This window comes from Salarias fasciatus, chromosome 9 (assembly GCF_902148845.1).
Source record: "Salarias fasciatus chromosome 9, fSalaFa1.1, whole genome shotgun sequence".
Classification (NCBI taxonomy): Eukaryota; Metazoa; Chordata; class Actinopteri; order Blenniiformes; family Blenniidae; genus Salarias; species Salarias fasciatus.
The window spans coordinates 25988286-26012440 of NC_043753.1; the positions used below are offsets into that span (position 1 = coordinate 25988286).

At 51.4% G+C, this 24155-nt stretch overlaps 1 protein-coding gene across 1 annotated transcript; it reads right to left on the minus strand.

The window, feature by feature from the left end:
* Window positions 1-1296: 1296 nt before the first annotated feature.
* Window positions 1297-22764, minus strand: LOC115394277 (putative ferric-chelate reductase 1). Its single transcript, XM_030099562.1, has 12 exons — window positions 22590-22764; window positions 20881-21017; window positions 17431-17622; window positions 10819-10920; window positions 10602-10746; window positions 10252-10359; window positions 8575-8690; window positions 8264-8350; window positions 8088-8179; window positions 1941-1999; window positions 1737-1870; window positions 1297-1386 (listed from the first exon to the last, which is right to left on the minus strand). The coding sequence occupies exons 1-12, from the start codon at window positions 22762-22764 to the stop codon at window positions 1297-1299; spliced, it is 1437 nt and encodes a 478-aa protein (XP_029955422.1).
* Between the last annotated feature and the right edge of the window lie 1391 nt (window positions 22765-24155).

Below are 24155 nucleotides of genomic sequence, written 5' to 3' on the forward strand. Positions count from 1 at the left end.
GTAAACCTGTACAAACATCAGCCCTGGTTCTGGTCTCTCTGATTCTGGGTCTAATGGCACACCGATCATGACACTCTCAGACTCATCTCTCAGTGTCTGGTCGGACTGTTGCTGCTGTATCTTTTTATTCTTCCTCATCGTCGATCAGTGAAGATGTGGCAGCAGTGAAGGTTCTTTGATGGTGTGAAATAACTTCGTCCAGTGTGCAGTCCAGGCATCTTCCTCCTCTAAATCACAGGTAGAAATGATGGTTCACCTGCTGTTTACACTGTTTAACTCATACATAGTGGTTCTGGTCCAGAGGGGCAATCTGCATGGAATTTAATCTGAAACGATAAACCCACCCTCAGTCCACGAGGATGTGAGATGTAAACCAGATCAGACTGGATTCAGGAGAACAGAACGTCGTCTCTGTAACATCAGACCTCGCTCTGCCAGCTCTGCCTGGCTGGAAGGCCTTCATCATGGTGTAGCGCACGCCATGCACGTGAACCGAGAACTCTCTGTCTGCAGCTGCCGCTGGTGAGACATCAGTTCTTCTTCTTCAGTTCTTCAGTTGGTCCACCCAGCACCGTGGCCCGGCGGAGCCAGCTCCTCAGTGTGACGGGGTTTGAGGAAGGAGAATGCAGAGCTGGCTGGACGTACGAGAAGCACCGGTGAAGTCCAGCATGGGGGAGCGCTGCAGCGCTACGAGGAGCCACATGGCATCAAGGACCCTGCAACAGAAACCTGAGCAACGAAAAGAAACCTGGAGCCTGATTTAATGCTGATCATTTATCTTCATGTTGACTGTAAAGTACAGAAAAACCCTTGAACAAGCACTGGAGGTCAAAATGTTGAATTCACTCCTGTATTAGTTTGTTTCCCATTCAGGGTTAAACACCGACACATAAGATAAACAGACAACACCACAGTTACTTCATTTTTAACATCTGTCCATGAACGGCAGAGCTGGACTCGCTTCAGTGTGGAAACAGACTCACTGTTCCTACTCCAACACTGCTTTACTACTTTCATTTATTGGTGAAAAACAATCACGAGCAGTAATTTCCATGTTGTCATGGAAACAGACATTGTTGTCAGAATGTCACCGTGTAAATATGAGACTTTTCTGAAGCAAAAACGTAGATCGAAGCTTTTTCACTTGAAACACGTAACCATGTCAGACCGGTCCAGTGGATCAGAGGGTCAAAGGTCACTGCCACCTCTCCCTGGTTTTCTCTTCATCAGATGAATGTCAGGAATAAAAAAGGCTTTTTTTGTTTGTTTGTTTGTTCTTGAGGGGTTGCTGTTGACCTATGACCTCCCAATTCCAACCAACAGGGCCAGCAGAAATGGAAGGTTTCCCCCACAGAACAGGCTCACCAGGACCACATCCAGCCGGGCCTGAAAAAACACAGAAACAGCGTCTGACTGCTGCTCATCATTTCCATTCTTCACTGTGAGACTTTTTCTCTCACCCTCTCTGACTTCTGCGCTGCCGTGGTTTCTGCAATTCAGAGCAAAGACGATGACTAGTTTGACATAAAATGAAGCCCCGACTTGATGTTCGTTTGGAATAAAGAGGAGGAAATAAAGCCAAAGCAGGTCCAGAACCAAACGGACGGCTAAAGAAGACCAGAACCTGGACCGCCTCTGATCTGGAGCATCGAGGCCGATAAGATCCAGAAAGCTCACACTGTTTTAGGAACCTGCTCTTCGTGTGCAGAGAGGGAAAGAAATTCACCTCCTCTGGCCCTGATCCACAGCGCCTGGAGCTCCAGCAGGAGGAAGAACAAAACCTCCCAGGCCACAAATCCTCCCATCACCTTCAGCAGCCACCGCTGCACAGAGCCGTCCATCACCTGCAGGCCGGTGAAGATGCTGGCCACTGTGGAGAAACACCGAGTCAGAGACTCCGAGCACATGCAGGAAAGCAGCAGTGACTGAGGTGAACTGACCTGATAACACCTTTACCAGCCCCGCCATCAGAGCATGAGACCAGCTGAACAGAAACCTCCTGTCACAGACAACACAGCCTTCTCATTACTGAGAAATGCATGTCAAACAAAGAGAAAGGAAGAGTCCTGTCCTGTTGAGAGCTGCATTTTTTCCATCGTTCCTCTCAGCTTTGTCCTCTACATCAACTGTCTGTCTGTGTTGGAGGTTGGAGAAAATTCCTCTCAGCCTTCTCGCTGCTTTTTGTTCAGTGTGTCAGTTGTTCCGTTATATGGATTCCTTCTGTGATCTCTGTCCATTGATCCCAGGTTGAGAGGTTTATTTCACATCGTTTCCATTGTGGACTCTGTGGACCATGTCCTCTTCAGAGTCCCACCGGATTCATACGGAGGCCATTCTTCAGTGTCTGCAGAGCTATATCAACACTTTTCCAAAACCTCTGCTTTTTAGCACATTTCAAAACTATGTGTACATAACCTGTGTTTAATGCTCAACATTTTTTCCAGCATCTCAGATTTATACTCAAGTATGTGCTCTTCAGCTTGGACAAGATAAAAAATAAGACCAGGTTTCCAGCAGAGCTCCCACCGTATCCACCAGATGGTGGATGTTTGGTGTATTCTCCACAGATTTTGCCACTTTTCATCTGAGATCTGTCTGTTACGATACATTTCCCATGTCTCTTTTATATAATTGATAGAATTATTGTTTGACAGTTTATAATCTGTTAAAGATATTCTGAATTTTGGACCCTTCTTGGTGGCTACTGGCCTTCCAGCTCCGCTTCCTGCTGGTGCATGCAGGTGGATTCAGTGACAGGCTGAGCTGACTCCATCGATGTCCAGACCTGGTACTCCGCGTTCTGAACAGTTCCCGGTCTGGACCTGGTACTCTGGGTTCTGTACAGTTCCTGGTCTGGACTTGGTACTCTGGGTTCTGTGCAGTTCCTGGTCTGGACCTGGTACTCTGGGTTCTGTGCAGTTCCTGGTCTGGACTTGGTACTCCGCGTTCTGTGCAGTTCCTGGTCTGGACCTGGTACTCTGAGTTCTGTGCAGTTCCTGGTCTGGACCTGTTGGTCTGTTCTGTACAGCTGTTGGACCGTCCAGTTCTGTTCTCACAGCAGACCGGTCTTCCTCACTAGTTTGTCCAGATGTGTGGCGTCATTCTTCTGTTTCCTGCCTCCTCAGCACACCGTCAAGTAGAGCAGACAGACCGCTACACCGGAATGATAGAACACCTGCAGCTCTCTACTGCTGAACAGGAGAACATCTGAAAGAACCTGGTGCTGACCTGAACCTCTACTAGTCCGTCTCCAACCTTCCCTTCATCTGAAAAACACTTAAAGTGTTGTTGCTGCACGACTACAGTCCCACCTGGACACGAACAACCTCCATGAACCTTTCCAATCTGGTTTTGGACCAAAACACAGTCCTGGTCACTGATGACCTCCCCGGTGCAGCAGACTCCAGACGGCCTACTGTTCTCAGGGTAACTCAGCACAGCATTCCACACCATCTCCCATCTGGCCAGCACTGGGACACTGTTGCTGGACTCTCCTGGTTCACATCTTACTTTACCATGACAACTGATGGAACTAAGGAATCAGAAGTCAGGGTGTTTCGGTGTCTCATTGGGTGTCCCCCAGGGGTCAGCCTTGGGCTCATTTCTTGTCATTATTTCCGTCCTCCACAGGCTGGTCCTCTGTCTCCAACAGTAGGTGCAGGTTCTTTGCTATGCTGATGACACACAGGTCTTCATCATCCAAACCACTGCTGCCGTCCCTGCCTCCATCTTCACCTGTCTTGAAGACATCGGGAGCTGGATGAGCAGGAACCACCTGAAGCTGAATGGCAAGAAAGCCAAGGCTCTGCTCATCAGCTCCGAATGCCCCCGTACCAGACTACCAGACCCGTAACACACTCCAGGTCCACCCTTCACTGGAGACAGGGTCCCTGTTTCCTTCTCCCTTCAGGTCAAGAGCCTCAGTGTCCTGCACTGACTACTGCAACACCCTCCTTCACCAAAGCCCCCAACAAACTCATCAGCAGACTGCAAATCCTTCAGAACTCAGCCACCTGGATCATCATCAGACCACGTCACCCCTGTTCAAAACCACACTGACGAGAAAAACCTCCAGCTCCACCTCCCTCTGTGAATAAACTCCTCAGCCTCTGCTAGCCTGCGAGCCGTCCCCACATCACGCCTCAGCCTCCAGAGGCGTATGGAGTATTTGCAGCTGACGTCACACCCGGCCTCGCAATGCATGCCGGGATTTCGCCGCCATGTTGGAGTGAAAACAAACCCGGAGCGACACAGTGTTTCTGGTGTGTTCGACAGAGAAGTCCGCATCAAAGTAGTGAAAAAATGGTTCTCAGCTGTGTAGCAGCTGGTGTAGCAGCTGGTGTAGCAGCTGGTGTAGCAGCTGGGTGTAGCAGGTGGTGTAGCAGGTGGTGTAGCAGCGGGTGTAGCAGCTGGTGTAGCAGCTGGTGTAGCAGCTGGGTGTAGCAGCTGGTGTAGCAGCTGGTGTAGCAGCTGGGTGTAGCAGCTGGTGTAGCAGCTGGGTGTAGCAGCTGGGTGTAGCAGCTGGTGTAGCAGCTGGGTGTAGCAGCTGGTGTAGCAGCTGGTGTAGCAGCTGGGTGTAGCAGCTGGTGTAGCAGGTGGTGTAGCAGCTGGGTGTAGCAGCTGGTGTAGCAGCTGGTGTAGCAGCTGGGTGTAGCAGCTGGTGTAGCAGGTGGTGTAGCAGCGGGTGTAGCAGCTGGTGTAGCAGCTGGTGTAGCAGCTGGGTGTAGCAGCTGGTGTAGCAGCTGGTGTAGCAGCTGGTGTAGCAGCTGGTGTAGCAGCTACAGAGAGAATAAAGCAGGACCGTCGTTCCCCAGGTTTACAGAAGATGTAGAACGGAGAGAGGAGTGGATCGCTGCACCTCGGCCTGCTGGTGAGGAACACACATCGAAGCAGTGGCGACCAGCAAGAACCAGACGAACGTTCTGTTGGAGGTGTGTGTGCTTTTATATATTTGCCCTCTTCCTCTGTTAAACTGATGATTGATACCATCAGGCGTCTCTTCCTCTAGTACTGTTCTGTAAACCTCGCAGAGACGGCAGAACCAGCAGAACCAGCCACGGCCAAGCTCTGAGACCAAGAATAGATCCTCAAACAAAATGCAGGCCTGAAAACTGCTTTGTCCGTTTAAAAATTCCTTTCAGCACATTTCGACTTGTCTGTCCTGTGTTTTAGTCCATGCTGATCGGAGCCTTAACCTGTCGTTTTCCTCTCTTCATCGAGGCTCTGGCTCGTTTCTCTCCCCCTCCCCTCCAGCAGAGCCCGGGTCTCCTCTGCACCCAGACTAATGTGTTCCGCACGTTTAATGTCCTCATGTTAGTCTCAAAGCTGCAGCCGCTCAGCTTTAGTTGATCCAAATTAATTAATATGGATCACGAACCAATCGAGATCCATATTAATGAATTTAGTAATCTGGACTCGGTACATCAGCCTCAGCAGGGATCATAACGTTATCTGAGTGGCATATGCAGTTTAATGTTGATTTTCTTTTTCCTCATTTCTAAATTGTTTCAGGACCTGTCAGCAGCGATCCTGTCTCCTGCATACACACCATCGATCTTCCAACACCTGCCATCCCCCAAAAACCACAAACACAGCAAGCTCTTCAAGCTACATGCACAGAGAGGACGCAAAAAGAAGAAGACACACTGAAGCTGCAGAGTGTTGTTAACCCTGCAGGAAGCTTCTCAGGACGTCCCCAGCCAGAAGACATGCAGCAGAGACAGTGGTGGACCTGGAAATGGAAGCTGATGGGAACAACTGTGCTTTTCTAGTCACTGTTTATATGGATAAATGCTTACTTGTGGAATCCAGACATGAGGAACATTTTTTTAGAACAGGTGAGAAATGATGGGGAGCCTTGAAGTACAGGTGGATTTTATTGTTTGACATTTAACCCTAAAGAATGTAAAGAATGACAAACACTGCAATAAATGTCGTTAATAAGCCACACAAGATCTGTCTTTCTCTCTCGTCACATGCTTCTTTTAGTTCTAAACAATACAGAACATTTATTAATCTGCTTCTGAAAGACCTGGAGACTTGAGAACATGGTTTGTCAGCAGAATGGCCTCTCAGCTGCAAATTGTTTAATTCTGTCATCTTCTCTGTAGGAGGGACACTTGATTCCAAGGATCAATGTCCACAACAAAGACATTTTATCATGAGTCTGGAGCGGCCCCTCAGTGTGGATGTTCTGGCAGGAGGTGCAGGCCGGCAGCTTCAACCACTGCAGCGTCAGCTTCCTGGTGGATCTGCTGCACAGCATTCTGGGACTGTGACAGGCTGTGTTTTCATGGTCTCACCCCCACCTGAAAGTTTAAAACAATGAAACCTTTATGAACACATTAAAAACATCACTGGAAAGGACAAACAAGCTCCAGTATATTATGCTCCCATGTAAGATCCCCCACATGTTATTACCAATTTTATGCACTACTTATCTTGTATCATCCAAATATCCAGAGAAGAAATGTAATAAAAAATCGACCATTATTCATGAGCATGTGTAATAAAGACATTTGGCACTGTGGTTTCAATGTCAGTATTTCAAATAATTTCACAAAACAGACACAACTGAACTGATGTGATGTGACAGTGTTCATACCTGTTTGCCTCAGAACTGAATCTGTGTGATTCTGGGAAGGAGATTCTCTTCAGTAAAGGTGAGGAGGGATTCTGGGAGGTCCTGGCTGCTGTCACTCTGCGGCTGTGTTCAGACCAGAGTGTGTGTTGCTCTGTTCTTCACTGTGCTTCACTCTGTACAGTTGAAAAAAAGAAAAAAAACAATCAGCTGAATTATAAAATACCGGGAGTTCCTGCGGCTGCTGTCTTCAGTCACCAACTTGTTAAATAAACTGCCTTTTAAGACAACAATGTGTGTGAAATGTGGGAAGAGCATTATAAAAAACAATTCCAGTTCTGTATTGCCAACAACTTAGGACCATTTCAGTGTTGCTGATGATCGCTTTTCCTCAGAAACGAACATATAGAAACACCGACTGTGAGTTTTTCCATGATGAACAAGTGTATTTTGGCCTGGAGTTTAACATTGACATGTAAGTTAGCAGATCTACGCACCTTAGACTTTATAGGAACGTTGTCCGTGTTCACGATTCGATACTGTCCCAGCGCTCCCACGAAGCCAGAAAAAACAAATACTTGTAGGAATCCAGGCTCTTGTACGCAGAAGAACTGTCGGTTAGATAACAGTAAATGTCGGCGTCCTCCAGATCGGGGAGTTCTTGAATCTCAGCCGTGGATACGGGTCCTGCTGCAGCCTGAAATCCGTAGTTCCTCCCGGTACCGGTCTTTGTGTGTTACGTCAAGATTGTCCACTTGATCTGACAACACAACAACATCCCTGCTCTCCTGATCAGTCGACATTTTCAACGTTAAAGAACACCGAGTGTGCACTGCTCTCTATGGATGACAGCGCGTATCACTGTTTGTTTTCACTCCAACATGGCGGCGGTCCTCCGGTTGGCTACTTCCGGGTCACGTGACTGCAGATACTCTATAGCACCCATCTGGGTTTCAGAGTCTTCTGGAACTCCCTCCATCCACACAGAAGACAGCCGCACTCCTTCACATCATTCAGATCATAAATCAGATCTCAGCAGGTCAAACAGGTCAAACAGGTACTGATTCATGATTCAGCCCCTCCCCCGTCACTCTTCCTAACTCAGCTGACTTGGACAAGCCTTTGCCACTGTTCACGTTTCTAGATGAGATGTTTCTAGAGTTACTTCAGGTGTTCAGACTGTTCAGACTTTGCCAGGTTGAAATCAAATATATCATACAAAAACCCACAGGAGAAGATAAAGAAGGACTGATGTGGGACTTAGCCTGAGGTATATTGGACACTGTGCACTGCACTTGTTTTCAACATTTGTTTCTTTATTTATTTATGTATTTATTTACTTCAGTAATGTAAAATCATATTAGCTTTGTTATATGTAACATCAATAAAAATGTTGAATCACTGTCAGTCATTATTATTAGTAGATGAAGGTACTTGGAGAGACATGGTTGGAAACAAAAATAAGAAGCAGTGATTCAGAAGTTTAAAGGCAGGAGAGGAGACGTACCGGGGGTGATGTGGTCCGGGACGCAGCAGCGCCAGCAGGGGCTGGAGGCAGGAGAAGGTCAGGAGGAGACAGCCCAGGACAGGATGGGCTCCCTATTGGTCGGGTGGGGACAAAGAGACGGTAGTAGGGGGTTTTCCACTTCCAGATCATTAAACTTCGAAGAAGGATGAACTTACCCCGGACCACGCCTTAACGTGAGAGAATGGCAGGACGAAGGCAACGACAGTGGCTGCTACTGTCACACTCATTAGCATGACGTGAATCTGCAGAGAGACACAGTGAACACCAGACAAACAACGTTCAGAGACAACGTCACGTCAATAGCGTCCAGAGACAGCGTCACGTCAACAGCGTCCAGAGACAGCGTCACATCAACAACATTAAGAGACAGCAGAGACAGCATTACGTAAACAGCGTTCAGAGACAGCATCACGTCAAGTGACAGACATAATGAAATAATGAATTTCCGGTCATTATCCAGTCTTACCATGAACCACAGCTGTTTTCCACACAGCCTGTGTTCGCTGCCAGCTCCTCTCAGATACCTGGCCACCATCATTCCCACAGATCCTGAGCCCATCCAGGCCGTCAGCATCAGAGCTCCTGAAACACACCGTCAGCATCAGAGCTCCTGAAACACACCGTTAGCATCAGAGCTCCTGAAACACACCGTTAGCATCAGAGCTCCTGAAACACACCGTCAGCATCAGAGCTCCTGAAACACACCGTCAGCATCAGAGCTCCTGAAACACACCGTCAGCATCAGAGCTCCTGAAACACACCGTCAGCATCAGAGCTCCTGAAACACACCGTCAGCATCAGAGCTCCTGAAACACACCGTTAGCATCAGAGCTCCTGAAACACACCGTTAGCATCAGAGCTCCTGAAACACACCGTTAGCATCAGAGCTCCTGAAACACACCGTCAGCATCAGAGCTCCTGAAACACACCGTCAGCATCAAGACCCGTCGGCGTTTCTGGTTTAATGTTTGGGAATCCTCCCTTCATCACCGCTCCATCCTGTCTCAAGTCCCACAAAGTATCGGCAGAAATAAGTGTTTTTATTTCTACGTCATATTTGAACCGGTGGAAACAGAACAAGATGAAATGAATCACTCTAAACTGTGGAGAGTCGCTGCCAGGCCACGGATCCTTGTATCGTCGTACTTCCTCTCTTCGCTGCACTCTTTATTATTGCCGACTCTCTGTCTCTGTCTGTCTCTCTCTTCCTGTCCCCCTGTCCGTCTGTCCCCCTGTCAAGTCCAGCATCATGTCTCAAGATTCACACTCAATAAAATGAATGAAGAAATCACATCAGCAGCAGCAGGATCCCGCTGGGGATTATGGGTAGAGTTGGGGTAGAGGTCTGGGGTTGGGTTTAAAGGTTAAGGTAGAGGATTGGGGTTAAAGGTCAGGGTAGAGTTGGTTATAAAGTTCAGGGCAGAGGGCTGGGGTTAAAGGTCAGGTTAGAGGGCTGGGGTTAAAGGGTTAGGGTTAAAGGTCAAGGTAGAGAGTTGGGGTTAATGGTCAGGGTAAAAGGCTGGGTTTAAAGGTCAGGGTAGAGGGCTGGGGTTAAAGGTCAGGGGTTGGGCTTAAAGGTCAGGGTAGAGGGCTGGGGTTAAAGGTCAGGGTAGAGGGCTGGGGTTAAAGGTCAGGGGTTGGGCTTAAAGGTCAGGGTAGAGGGCTGGGGTTAAAGGGTTAGGGTTAAAGGTCAAGGTAGAGAGTTGGGGTTAAAGGTCAGGGTAAAAGGCTGGGTTTAAAGGTCAGGGTAGAGGGCTGGGGCTAAAGGTCAGGGTAGAGGGCTGGGGTAAAGGTCAGGGTAAAAGGCTGGGGTTAAAGGTCAGGGTAGAGGGCTGGGGCTAAAGGTCAGGGTAGAGGGCTGGGGTTAAAGGTCAGGGGCTGGGGTGAAAGGTCAGGGTAGAGGGCTGGGGTTAAAGGTCAGGGTAGAGGGCTGGGGTTAAAAGTCAGGGGTTGGGGTTAAAGGTCAGGGTAGAGGGCTGGGGTTAAAGGTCAGGGTAGAGGGCTGGGGTTAAAAGTCAGGGGTTGGGGTTAAAGGTCAGGGTAGAGGGCTGGGGTTAAAAGTCAGGGTAGAGGGTGGTTATTGAGTTCCTACTTTAAGGTCCAATCTCCAGGTGGAGGACAGTGGGGACGGACGCTGTCTCACCGTGGGCTCTGATGATGTGAGGCCATCCTGCTGTCTGGACTGGTGCAGGCTGGGAAATGTCCACCCTGCTGGAGCTGATGAACGTGTTTCTGTGGAACTGGATGTGACCTGAAAGAAGAGATGAAGCCTCCAGTCAGACCTCCAACGGTTCCAAACGTCCTGCTCAACAGTTCACAGTCAGCCTCTCGCTCTAACGTCCCTCACGTCTGACCTCTGTCCTCCAGAGAGAGGAGGAGGAGGAGGAGAGATGAAGCTATCAGCTAGTAAAAATACAGGCTGAAGTGGTTTAGCTGACACTTCTGAGCTTGGCAGAACAAAGACAGTACAAACAAAACAGATGGTTTGATTACCATTCTGACTGGGTCCATGAGCAAACATGAGGTAGTAGCTGGTGTTGAGTCCGGAGCTCCTCTGAGTGGAGATGAGGTTCATGGAGGTGAAGGAACAGGAGAGGACTCCGTCCCGCTCCGAGGCTTTCACATCAGAAACATTTCCCTGTCGGAGAGGAGTCCCAGAGGATCAAGCCCGGCCACAGCACAGCGCCCCCACCTGGAAACGGCCGGTTACCAGAGGAAGCATGCGCGGAGCGGTCCGTCCCACCGAGAAGGCCCGCCGCACCTCCACCAGCCCCTCCGCCCCCAGGACGCAGATGTAGATGTCGTCGTTTCCCTGCGGAGACACACTGTGAGCTGCTGCCAGGCTCTGCATCATCACATGGAGTCAAACATCCAACCTGATGGCCAGGAAGAGCATGGAGACGGAGGAAGACCAGAATTCTATCTAAACCTGTCTGTTGGCTGCAGCAGGAAGCAGCAGGAAAGTCAGGAAGCATCAGGAAGCAACAGGAAGCAAAAGGAAGCAGCAGGAAGCAGCAGGAAGCAGCAGGAAGCAGCACGAAGCATCAGGAAGCAGCAGGAAGCATCAGGAAGCAACAGGAAGCAAAAGGAAGCAGCAGGAAGCAGCAAGAAGCAGCACGAAGCATCAGGAAGCAGCAGGAAGCAGCACGAAGCATCAGGAAGCAACAGGTAGCAAAAGGAAGCAGCAGGAAGCAGCAGGAAGCAGCAGGAAGCAGCACGAAGCATCAGGAAGCAGCAGGAAGCAGCAGGAAGCAGCAGGAAGCAACAGGAAAGAAAAGGAAGTATCAGGAAGCAGCAGGAAGCATCAGGAGAGTCAGGAAGCAACGGGAAGCAACAGGAAGCAACAGGAAGCATCAGGAAGCATAAGGAAGTATCAGGAAGAAGCAGGAAGAAGCAGGAAGCATCAGGAAGCAGCAGTAAGCAGCAGAAAGCAATGGGAAGCAGCAGGAAGCATCAGGAGAGTCAGGAAGCATCAGGAGAGTCAGGAAGCATCAGGAAGCAGCAGGAAGCATAAGGAAGCAGCAGGAAGCAACAGGAAGCATCAGGAAGTATCAGGAAGAAGCAGGAAGCATCAGTAAGCAGCAGAAAGCAACGGGAAGCAGCAGGAAGCATCAGGAAGCATCGGGAAGCATCAGGAAGCAGCGGGAAGTATCAGGAAGCAGCAGGAAGCATCAGGAAGCATCAGGACGAAGCAGGGAGCATCAGGAAGCAGCAGGAAGCAGCAGAACGCATCAGAAAGCAGCAGGAAGCATCAGGAGAGTCAGGAAACATCAGGAAGCAGCAGAAAGCATCAGGAAGCGTCAGGAAGCATCAGGAAGCAATGGGAAGCATCGGGAAGCAGCAGGAAGCATCAGGAAGCATCAGGAAGCAGCAGAAAGCAATGGGAAGCATCGGGAAGCAGCAGGAAGCATCAGGAAGTATTGGGAAGCATCAGGAAGTGGCAGGAAGCATCAGGAGAGTCAGGAAGCAACAGGAAGCAACAGGAAGAAAAAGTAAGCAGCAGGAAGCATCAGGAGAGTCAGGAAGCAACAGGAAGCATCAGGAAGCATCAGAAAGCAGCAGGAAGCATCAGGATAGTCAGGTAGCAGCAGGAAGCAGCAGGAGAGTCAGGAAGCATCAGGAAGCAGCAGGAAGCAACAGGAAGGATCAGGAGAGTCAGGAAGCAACAGGAAGCATCAGGAAGCAGCAGGAAGCATCAGGAGAGTCAGGAAGCATCAGGATAGTCAGGAAGCATCAGGAAGCAGCAGGAAGCATAAGGAAGCAGCAGGAAGCAACAGGAAGCATCAGGAAGCATCAGGAAGTATCAGGAAGAAGCAGGAAGCATCAGTAAGCAGCAGAAAGCAACGGGAAGCAACAGGAAGCATCAGGAAGCATCGGGAAGCATCAGGAAGCAGCGGGAAGTATCAGGAAGCAGCAGGAAGCATCAGGAAGCATCAGGAAGAAGCAGGGAGCATCAGGAAGCAGCAGGAAGCAGCAGAACGCATCAGAAAGCAGCAGGAAGCATCAGGAGAGTCAGGAAACATCAGGAAGCAGCAGAAAGCATCAGGAAGCGTCAGGAAGCATCAGGAAGCAATGGGAAGCATCGGGAAGCATCAGGAAGCAATGGGAAGCATCGGGAAGCAGCAGGAAGCATCAGGAAGTATTGGGAAGCATCAGGAAGCAGCAGGAAGCATCAGGGAGCAGCAGGAAGCAACAGGAAACAGCAGGAGGCATCAGGAAGTATCAGGAAGAAGCAGGAAGCATCAGGAAGGATCAGGAGAGTCAGGAAACATCAGGAAGCAGCAGGTAGCATCAGGAAGCAGCAGAAAGCAATGGGAAGCAGCAGGAAGCATCAGGAAGCATTGGGAAGCATCAGGAAGCAGCGAGAAGCAGCAGGAAGCATCAGGAAGCATCAGGAAGTATCAGGAAGAAGCAGGAAGCATCAGGAAGCAGCAGGAAGCAGCAGGAAGCATCAGAAAGCAGCAGGAAGCATCAGGAGAGTCAGGAAACATCAGGAAGCGTCAGGAAGCATCAGGAAGCAGCAGAAAGCAATGAGAAGCATCGGGAAGCATCGGGAAGCATCGGGAAGCATCAGGAAGCATCAGGAAGCATCGGGAAGCAGCAGGAGAATCAGGAAGCAGCAGGAAGCATCAGGAAGCAATGGGAAGCATCGGGAAGCAGCAGGAAGCATCAGGAAGCATCAGGAAGCAGCAGAAAGCAATGGGAAGCATCGGGAAGCAGCAGGAAGCATCAGGAAGTATTGGGAAGCATCAGGAAGTGGCAGGAAGCATCAGGAGAGTCAGGAAGCAACAGGAAGCAACAGGAAGCAAAAGGAAGCAGCAGGAAGCATCAGGAGAGTCAGGAAGCAACAGGAAGCATCAGGAAGCATCAGAAAGCAGCAGGAAGCATCAGGATAGTCAGGTAGCAGCAGGAAGCAGCAGGAGAGTCAGGAAGCATCAGGAAGCAGCAGGAAGCAACAGGAAGGATCAGGAGAGTCAGGAAGCAACAGGAAGCATCAGGAAGCAGCAGGAAGCATCAGGAGAGTCAGGAAGCATCAGGAAGCATCACTAAGCAGCAGAAAGCAACGGGAAGCAGCAGGAAGCATCAGGAAGCATCGGGAAGCATCAGGAAGCAGCGGGAAGTATCAGGAAGCAGCAGGAAACATCAGGAAGCATCAGTAAGAAGCAGGGAGCATCAGGAACCAGCAGGAAGCAGCAGGAGAGTCAGGAAGCATCAGGAAGCAGCAGGAAGCAACAGGAAGGATCAGGAGAGTCAGGAAGCAACAGGAAGCATCAGGAAGCAGCAGGAAGCATCAGGAGAGTCAGGAAGCATCAGGAGAGTCAAGAAGCATCAGGAAGCAGCAGGAAGCATAAGGAAGCAGCAGGAAGCAACAGGAAGCATCAGGAAGTATCAGGAAGAAGCAGGAAGCATCAGTAAGCAGCAGAAAGCAACGGGAAGCAGCAGGAAGCATCAGGAAGCATCGGGAAGCATCAGGAAGCAGCGGGAAGTATCAGGAAGCAGCAGGAAGCATCAGGAAGCATCAGGAAGAAGCAGGGAGCATCAGGAAGCAGCAGGAAGCAGCAGAACGCATCAGAAAGCAGCAGGAAGCATCAGGAGAGTCAGGAAACATCAGGAAGCAGCAGAAAGTATCAGGAAGCGTCAGGAAGCATCAGGAAGCAATGGGAAGCATCGGGAAGCAGCAGGAAGCATCAGGAAGCAGCAGAAAGCAATGGGAAGCATCGGGAAGCATCAGGAAGCATCAGGAAGTATTGGGAAGCATCAGGAAGCAGCAGGAAGCATCAGGGAGCAGCAGGAAGCAACAGGAAACAGCAGGAGGCATCAGGGAGCAGCAGGAAGCAACAGAAAGCAGCAGGAGGCATCAGGAAGTATCAGGAAGAAGCAGGAAGCATCAGGAAGGATCAGGAGAGTCAGGAAACATCAGGAAGCAGCAGGAAGCAGCAGGAAGCAGCAGAAAGCAATGGGAAGCAGCAGGAAGCATCAGGAAGCATTGGGAAGCATCAGGAAGCAGCGAGAAGCAGCAGGAAGCATCAGGAAGCATCAGGAAGTATCAGGAAGAAGCAGGAAGCATCAGGAAGCAGCAGGAAGCAGCAGGAAGCATCAGAAAGCAGCAGGAAGCATCAGGAGAGTCAGGAAACATCAGGAAGCGTCAGGAAGCATCAGGAAGCAGCAGAAAGCAATGAGAAGCATCGGGAAGCATCGGGAAGCATCGGGAAGCATCAGGAAGCAACAGGTAGCAAAAGGAAGCAGCAGGAAGCAGCAGGAAGCAGCACGAAGCATCAGGAGAGTCAGAAAGCAGCAGGAAGCAGCAGGAAGCAGCAGGAGAGTCAGGAAGCAGCAGGGAGCATCAGGAAGCCGCAGGGAGCAGCAGGGAGCAGCGGGAAGCATCAGGAAGCAGCGGGAAGCAGCAGGAAGCAGCAGGAAGCATCAGGAAGCAGCAGGAAGCAGCAGGAGAGTCAGAAAGCAGCAGGAAGCATCAGGAAGCAGCAGGAAGCAGCAGGAGAGTCAGGAAGCAGCAGGGAGCATCAGGAAGCCGCAGGGAGCAGCAGGGAGCAGCGGGAAGCATCAGGAAGCAGCGGGAAGCAGCAGGAAGCAGCAGGAAGCATCAGGAGAGTCAGGAAACATCAGGAAGCAGCAGAAAGTATCAGGAAGCGTCAGGAAGCATCAGGAAGCAATGGGAATTATCGGGAAGCAGCAGGAAGCATCAGGAAGCAGCAGAAAGCAATGGGAAGCATCGGGAAGCAGCTGGAAGCATCAGGAAGTATTGGGAAGCATCAGGAAGCAGCAGGAAGCATCAGGGAGCAGCAGGAAGCAACAGGAAACAGCAGGAGGCATCAGGGAGCAGCAGGAAGCAACAGAAAGCAGCAGGAGGCATCAGGAAGTATCAGGAAGAAGCAGGAAGCATCAGGAAGGATCAGGAGAGTCAGGAAACATCAGGAAGCAGCAGGAAGCAGCAGAAAGCAATGGGAAGCAGCAGGAAGCATCAGGAAGCATTGGGAAGCATCAGGAAGCAGCGAGAAGCAGCAGGAAGCATCAGGAAGCATCAGGACGTATCAGGAAGAAGCAGGAAGCATCAGGAAGCAGCAGGAAGCAGCAGGAAGCATCAGAAAGCAGCAGGAAGCATCAGGAGAGTCAGGAAACATCAGGAAGCGTCAGGAAGCATCAGGAAGCAGCAGAAAGCAATGAGAAGCATCGGGAAGCATCGGGAAGCATCGGGAAGCATCAGGAAGCATCAGGAAGCATCGGGAAGCAGCAGGAGAATCAGGAAGCATCAGGAAGCAGCAGGAAGCAGCAGGAGAGTCAGAAAGCAGCAGGAAGCATCAGGAAGCAGCAGGCAGCAGCAGGAGAGTCAGGAAGCAGCAGGGAGCATCAGGAAGCCGCAGGGAGCAGCAGGGAGCAGCGGGAAGCATCAGGAAGCAGCGGGAAGCAGCAGGAAGCAGCAGGAAGCGGCAAGAAGCAGCAGAACGCATCAGAAAGCAGCAGGAAGCATCAGGAGAGTCAGGAAACATCAGGAAGCAGCAGAAAGCATCAGGAAGCGTCAGGAAGCATCAGGAAGCAATGGGAAGCATCGGGAAGCAGCAGGAAGCATCGGTCACACGGTGAGAATTCAGCAAACTGAGTGGCGGCCGCTCTGCCGCTCTACTCTCAAGGAACGCACGGCGGCCACTCGAAATGCGTGGCCGCTGCACATTTTCAGCGTTTCGAAGTTGAACTTTTGAGCGAATTCGCGAGCGGTGAACCAATCACAGAGCCGCTCTACATGTGTCACGCCCCGTGCCCCTCCAGCCATGTGGGGGCGCTCTGGGCCGGTTTTGGTTTTGTTTTCCCCATTTTTCCGTGCCCTGTCTCTCTTGTCTGTTCCTTATGTTCTCCTGCCTGGTCTCCTTCCTCGTTAGTGCCCTAATGTGCCTCACCTGTGTCCACCTTATTTAAAGCCTGTAGCCCTCACTTGTCCTTGTCGGTTCGTTGTGTGTTGTCCGTGTGTTCCGTGTGCCTGCCTGCACCTCAGCTCTCGTTCCTGTTCCCTGGATTCCTGCAATAAACCCCTTTGAACTCTGCCTGCTGCCTGCGCCTGGGTCCTTCCACCCCGCACCCGTGACAACATGGCGTCGTTTATGACGGACCGGAGACCCGGGAAACCCCAGAAATGGATGAGAAACTGATCACAGCGGTCGACGCTCGCCCTGAGCTCCCATCGTCATATTTTTATAGGGACAGGAATAAAAAGGAGCTTGCTTTGAGGAAGATCAGTGAGGAGATCGGGTCCCGGTAAACTGAGTAAACAGATTGTGGTGAAACAGTGTTTACTGTTAAACAGTGAGTTCACTGAGAGGTCGGGTTCCCGGGGGAATAGAGCGCCGATGCGGGACAGCAGCTCGTCAAACTGGACCGGGAGAGACGGAAGTCCCGCTGAAAGCGTCCTTCATCCTGGCGCAGCTCCTGGAGTAAATGGTGAAACTCGCCGTACTCTGAACGCCTCTGCAAAATATTATGAATCCAGACACGTCGCCTGGACTCGCCACCACGCCGTTGTCGGGTTTATCAAGGCGACAGAAAAGCAAAGTCAACGGCAGCCGCTGTTGGGTCACACAATGCACACACGGCCAACCGGGGCGGATCGCACGAATCTCGCTGTGCTACTTGCTGCCGATGTGAGCGGGGCATTAGAGTCAGAGGAGCCGGGGCAGGCAGGTTTGTAGAAACCTGTAATGAAAGGAATCCTTCCTGCTTCAAACCTGTATGATCTGTGATGAATCTTCCTGAGACGTCAGAGAAAAACCTCTCCACTCCTCCTGACTGGCTGTGAATCCTTTCAAAGACTCACCATGATCTGATCGTTGGAAAGTCCCAGAGATACGTAACCCTCGCTGGGCCCCGTCAGCTCGTAGCGGACCGCCGGCCCTCCAGGAAGCGCCATGGCCGACAGGAAGTGACAGGAAGCAGTGAGGGCGGGGTCACAGCCCGGCGGCTCGGAGAGGCAGACCTTCACCAGCCCACAGTCTGCAGAGGAGATGTTCTGTAGAACAGAACCAGGAGGAGGGCTCTACCGGAAAATAACAAGTACAGCTGCTCTGAGACGTGAAGTGATTCACGCTTTACAGCTTTATTCAACAATCACCGCTTCAGCATCGGATATGAATTTAAAAGCACAAATGCAAAGTTCTGCAAGTATTGGAGAACTCTGCCTGGAGAACAGAAGCACACAGAACACAGCCAGCGAGGTGCTGCTCAGGTTCTGGACAGAACACTCTGAACCGGCTCATCGCTCAGCTGCACTCCTCAGATAGAACATGCTAATGGACCAGGTTCCAGAGGGACCAGACCAGACCAGGTTCCACAGGGACCAGACCAGGTTCCACAGGGACCAGACCAGGTTCCAGAGGGACTGGAGCACAGAGCCGTCCAGTGGTGTGTTCAGCCTCCACAGCAGGTCAGCTTCACCTCAGCTTGGCTGGAGCCTCCAGGAGGCGGGGCTGGAGGAGCTGCAGGAGGCGGGGCTGGAGGAGCTCCAGGAGGCGGGGCTGCAGGAGCTGCAGGAGGCGGGGCTGGAGGAGCTCCAGGAGGCGGGGCTGCAGGAGCTGCAGGAGGCGGGGCTGGAGGAGCTCCAGGAGGCGGGGCTGCAGGAGCTGCAGGAGGCGGGGCTGCAGGAGCTGCAGGAGGCGGGGCTGGAGGAGCTGCAGGAGGCGGGGCTGCAGGAGCTGCAGGAGGCGGGGCTGCAGGAGCCGTGCTCCATGTCTGGGGTGAAGGGGAGGCCTGGGAAACAGGCTGGTCGCCGGTCTGGTTGGAGACAGACAGCACCGGGCTCACCACGTCCACCCAGAACGTCCCGTAGTTCTGCACAAAGGTGGCACTGCAACACACACACACACACACACACACACACACACAGTTAGAGTGGAGCCGAGCTGGAACCCTGCAGGACGACGAGCTGGACGAAGAGACGGGGGACAACAGGGAGGACTCACTGGAACCGGACGGCCGCCACGTCTCCTGATGGGTCCCACGTCCACGGCACCTCCAGGGACCGCTGCTGAGACCCGGACCTGTGGGACACCGCCGAGTTCTATACACGCACGCACGCACGCACGCACGCACGCACGCACGCACACACACACACACACACACACACACACACACACACACACACACACACACACACACCAGGCTGAAGGACAGAAGTCTGGATGAACTGATGAATTTTCTACTTCTGAACTAAAATTAAACAGAAGTTATTTTATTTAAAACTCCTGAGAAAGAAATGATCTGAACATCCAGCAGGAACCTGGACTGACTGTAGACCAGGACCAGAACCACTGAGAGGAACCTGGACTGACTGTAGACCAGGACCAGCACCACTGAGAGGAACCTGGACTGACTGTAGACCAGGACCAGAACCACTGAGAGGAACCTGGACTGACTGTAGACCAGGACCAGCACCACTGAGAGGAACCTGGACTGACTGTAGACCAGGACCAGAACCACTGAGAGGAACCTGGACTGACTGTAGACCAGGACCAGCACCACTGAGAGGAACCTGGACTGATTGTAGACCAGGACCAGCACCACTGAGAGGAACCTGGACTGACTGTAGACCAGGACCAGAACCACTGAGAGGAACCTGGACTGATTGTAGACCAGGACCAGAACCACTGAGAGGAACCTGGACTGACTGTAGACCAGGACCAGAACCACTGGGAGGAACCTGGATGTACTGTAGACCAGGTCTTCTCGTCCAGGTCCTCACTAGACCAGTCCTCAGAACCTCCTCTCTTCTCCTGTAAAGTCTCTAAAATTAGGACATTTAGACTCAGAGTGACGCTGAAACATTAGTCCTTCATTTCTTCCTCCAGACCAGATTATTGTGGTTCTCAACCAAGAATTGAGTTAAAAGTCTTCAGATGATCAAAATGCTGCAGTAGACTTCAAACAGGAACCAGAGAAGAGAACACATCAGTCCAGGATCAGGTCCTGCTAAATCTAGAACATAATTTTAAATCCTTCTTATTAGTCAGATGCCATGATGTCTTAAAGAGCTGTTCCTCCCTCTGCCCCAGGAGAACCTGGTTCTCAGGTGTCAGGAAAACTGGATTGAACCCAAAAGCAGGTTCAGACAAAAAGGTAAAGTCCTCAGTTTTATTTGATAAAACAGCTTCAGTCAAACTGAGCTAAGGTTTCCTATGGGTCCGGTTCTGCAGGGTTCTCCTCTGGGTCCGGTTCTACAGGGTTCTACTCTGGGTCTGGTTCTGCAGGGTTTTCCTCTGGGTCTGGTTCTGCAGGGTTTTCCTCTGGGTCTGGTTCTGCAGGGTTCTCCTTGTCTGCTGAATAGGTATGAATCCAGATGATTAGATCCTGCTCCTGGTCTCATCCTGCTGTTTCTCCAGCTCTCTGGTGACGGGCACACAGCGTCCTGGGTCGTGTCCCGGGCCCTGTCCCGGGCCCTGTCCTGGGCCCTGTCCCGGGTCCACCTCTTGCTCCAGTCGGTGAGGCTGGTATCCGTCCAGCCTGTCCCTCTGGTCCTTCCTGTACCCTGTCCCTCTGGTTCCACCTGGACCTGAAGCTCCATCTCGTGGCAGATAGCGGTCCCTCCTCTGGTCCAGGCTCCAGCGGGCCGTCCCAGACGGGTCCCTGTGGGACACCTGTCCTGTCCATCACCACTCTGATAACATTCCACAGCTGCTGCCAGGACCGGTCCGTCCGGCTCTGTCCAGCTGCGTCCCAGGCCTGGCCTCAGGGAATCATTCATTCCTTCTGTTCTATTCATTTATCTTCTGGTGTTTCTCTCCTACTGCTGTAAGAAAACCAGGAGAGCTTCTGCCTTTCTGACTCAGTATGGTGTGAGCAGCTGCTTCAGGCTGAGGACGGGTTCTCCACTCGGTCCGAGACAGCTCCCTCATGTTCAGAGCAGAGTGGACTGCTGTTGTCTTTTACTTCGGCAGATCTTTATTTTCGTTTCGACATGTTTAGACTGTCAGCGTCTGACGTATGAGGAGGTTTTTTATTGAACCAGCTGACTGGGCTGACAGAGCTCCCGGGTTTGATTCCTCCCGTCCACAGTCCACGCATCAAAAAAAAGTGTCTTTGAAAAAAAAAACACTGAACCTCAGACGAACCACGTCCACTCAAGAATGTCCCTCAGGGATTAATAAATAGATTCAAAATAATGAAGGCTCTGCAGTATCCAGCTTCATTCACACAGTGCCATCAGTGCTCAGTGTCGCTGACAGGCCAACACTCACCACCACAGCTCTCAAGCTCGAGAACGCCAGAGACTCACCGGCCTGTTCCTGCAGCTGAGCAGCTGGGCGGACTCTGACCCCATCCCGAAGGAACCCACAGGAGACCCAGAACCCACTGCTCTCGCCTGAAGCAGGAAACCCACGAAGGGCGTGGAGGCTGGAGCCTGCAGCAGGACTGTAAACAAACAAACAAACAAACAAACAGACAAACAGCTGGGGTCTGTATCACCAAGCAGGCTGTGTGTTCTCTCCCTATCTGGGCGGGTTCTCCTTCCAGCTGGGTCCCCTACCAGAGTCCTGGGAGCTGGAGGGTTCTGCAGGATCTACCGGAGTCCTGGGTTCATATAGGGTTCGGACCAGGATCTACCAGATCCTCTCCAGCTCTCCAGACGTGTTTTTTAACTTGCAGATGCGGTTTTCGTGGTTTTACCGTGCAGAGCTGGAGGTTTGGGCTGCTTTCTATCGTTGGACGGGTTTTACACTCTGTTCCTGTTCCAGACTGGCCCTGAACCCGCCAGAGAAGGAAGAGTTCTGCGTTGATGTTCACATCATTAACATGTTTGCTAATAAATGGAGATTGCTTGAAAACAGATGTCATGGTTGGAGCTTCCAGGTTTATACTCTGGGCTGTGAACATGGCGTTCAGGAAATCTGGTCACCAGTGTGTGACTTGACCAGTGGTTTACATAGTTGGTACCACAGCCCCCTGGAGGGCCTCCAGGGGGCGCTAGGGGGGCCTCAGAACATTGGAGGGAAGGCAAAAAAAAAAAAAAAAAAAAATACAATCTAATTATGATTGCAGAGTTTCCCACTGTGGGACGAATGAAGGAGGATCTTAGCTTTTGTTATCGTCACTAGTAGTAGTCACATGATCCTTATTATTCATATGAATAACTATTTGTCCTGAATTTACAACACGAACTGCAGCAATCATCAGGCTGTCAGTGTCTGGATGTACCGAAACACACCTGGTGTGTGTGACAGCTTTACACCGCCCTGCCGTGGAAAAACCCCAAGAAGTCCTGGAGAACAGACAAGTGGAAGGACGAGGCAGCCTGGCTCTGCAGCCACACGGAGACATGACCACGGCTGGCTGAACACGTCCTCCGTCCGGAGACGAGTGTCCTCCGTCCGGAGACGAGTGTCCTCCGTCCGGAGACGAGTGTCCTCCGTCCGGAGACGAGTGTTCTCCGTCCGGAGACGAGTGTCCTCTGTTCTACGAGTGTTTGAAACCTTTGAGACCTCAGCGTCACTTGATGGAAACCGTCCGGCAGAGGATGAAAGAGCAGAAGACTTTTTCAGAAGAGCGCTCTCCCAAATTCACCTGAAGTGAATCAGTTCTTCTTCTGCATTCAGGCAGTTTTCTCCTGGAGCACCACTGTGATTAAAACTGTCCTCCCTCTGTTTTGCAGGATTTTACACTACTTTCTAACAACATGCTCAAATGAGCGCGTTAACATGAAGACCCCTCCCTCCGGTTCCTGTCGTCATGGTAACCCATGGAATCAGGGCTCCATTCGATACCGTCCTCTGATAGTTCAGACACACTGGCCTCACTCTGGAGGAAACCACTCTGAATCAGCTGCTCTGGAACCACAGACCTAGATTTCAGTATCTCAGTAGATCAGGACAGAGTCCAGGCTGAGACAGTTTGCTGGACCTCCAGACCTGTAGGGGGACGAGGGAATGCTGGAGACTGGAGGAGTCCCTGGAGGACTGAGCCCTGAGAGCAGAGAGCAGGACTCACCTGTGATGTCCCGTCCCACCCTGAAGCTGACGGTGAAAGGCGACGTGTCCGTCTGGGGACGCAGTCCTGAATGACGAGGCGTCATGTCCTCACAGCTGTCCAGAACCAGGCCTGAGCTGAAGGACTCAGAGAGAGGAAGGAAACACAGCAGCAGCAGCACCGGAGCCGGAGCCATGCCAGCAGCAACGCTACAGAGATTCCACTGAGCTGAGAGCAGCTCAGGTGGCCAGCAAACAAAGGGGGGGGGGGGGGGGGGGGGGGGGGGGGGGGGGCGTGGCAGAACACAGAACTCCACCTGGATCTCAGGTCTATCCTATGAATGTGAGAACCAGCCGTTCGCTCCCGCAGATTATTATTAAAATGTCCTTTCTCTTTCCTAGAAGCAGGCAATTAGTCTTCCTTTCCAAGTTGGACAGTATGGCGAAGCTCCTCTGGACAGAAAATCCCCTCAGATGGCTCCAGACAACCAATGAAGCAGGTGGAGACGGGGAGGCGGGTCCAGGCGGGTCCTGGCTCGGAGCCAGTTCCCTCATTGTGCAGCATATCATCAAACTACCGTTCAGAATGTGATCCAAGCACCAAACCTGGCACAAGCACTCTGTACACTGGCCACCTGAAATTCAAGATGCACTCAAACAAGTGATCCAAGCCCCTGATGGTCGTGCCGCAATGCATCATGGGAGTTTGGGATGAAATATTCAAAATTTAAACATTGACATTCTGATGTCAGTAGTGTTATTGGTAGTTGTGTTTTGTTGTGTTCTTGTTGTTGTTAATCTAAATACTTGAGTTACTTTTCATGTCAAACCTGGCATGAGAAGTGTTGTGCGTTTAATCTGCTCCTGCTTCGACTCCAAAATTACACTTCAACTGAAAAGTTCTGGATGGCCTCTGGGTGTAGAAAAGGCCTGAGACTCCCTGCAGCATCAGTCCATGTGGGCCATGACAGGACTGTGTCTGCAAGCAATCACAAGATGAAGATAACAAAAATGTAAACTGCTTATTAGTGGGCAGCCAATTTATTTGATATATCGGACAAAAAAACGAGTTGAACAAACTCAGTTATACTGGTTTACACAGAATACTTCAGGTTTGGCTGGATCTGAAGGAACAAAACAAGTTGGACAATCTCAGATATATTATCATGTATACGTGTACTTGATTTGAGTTTGGGCTACATGTATTTTTTGGATGGAAATCCTGCGAACATTTTAATTGTGTTCATCCAATGAATCATTTTCTTTGAGTGTGGCTGCCATTTTTCAAGATGGCCGTCTTTCTGGCATATTCGCCTCCACTGCTGCGAGAGAGCAGTGTAAAGTCTGCAAACGCTGAGCGGCGAGGCGAGGCGAGGCAATGCGAGGCGAGGGCGAGGCGAGGCGAGGCGAGGCGAGGCGAGGCGAGGCGAGGCGAGGCGAGGCGAGGTGAGGCGAGGCGAGGCGAGGGCGAGGCGAGGCTAACCAATGCGAGGCGAGGTGAGGCGAGGCGAGGCGAGGGCGAGGCGAGGCGAGGCGAGGCGAGGCGAGGTGAGGCGAGGCGAGGCGAGGGCGAGGGCGAGGCGAAGCA

What these genes read in the sequence shown, in the direction of transcription:
- LOC115394277 (XM_030099562.1), bottom strand. Translation starts at nt 22,764, where the DNA reads ATGGCTCCGGCTCCGGTGCTGCTGCTGCTGTGTTTCCTTCCTCTCTCT. An exon ending in CTCCGCGCATGCTTCCTCTG is followed by an intron (nt 10,747 to 10,818) that starts GTAACCGGCCGT and finishes CCTCTCCGACAG; the next exon opens with GGAAATGTTTCTGATGTGAA. An exon ending in TCACATCATCAGAGCCCACG is followed by an intron (nt 8,691 to 10,251) that starts GTGAGACAGCGT and finishes GGTGTGTTTCAG; the next exon opens with GAGCTCTGATGCTGACGGCC.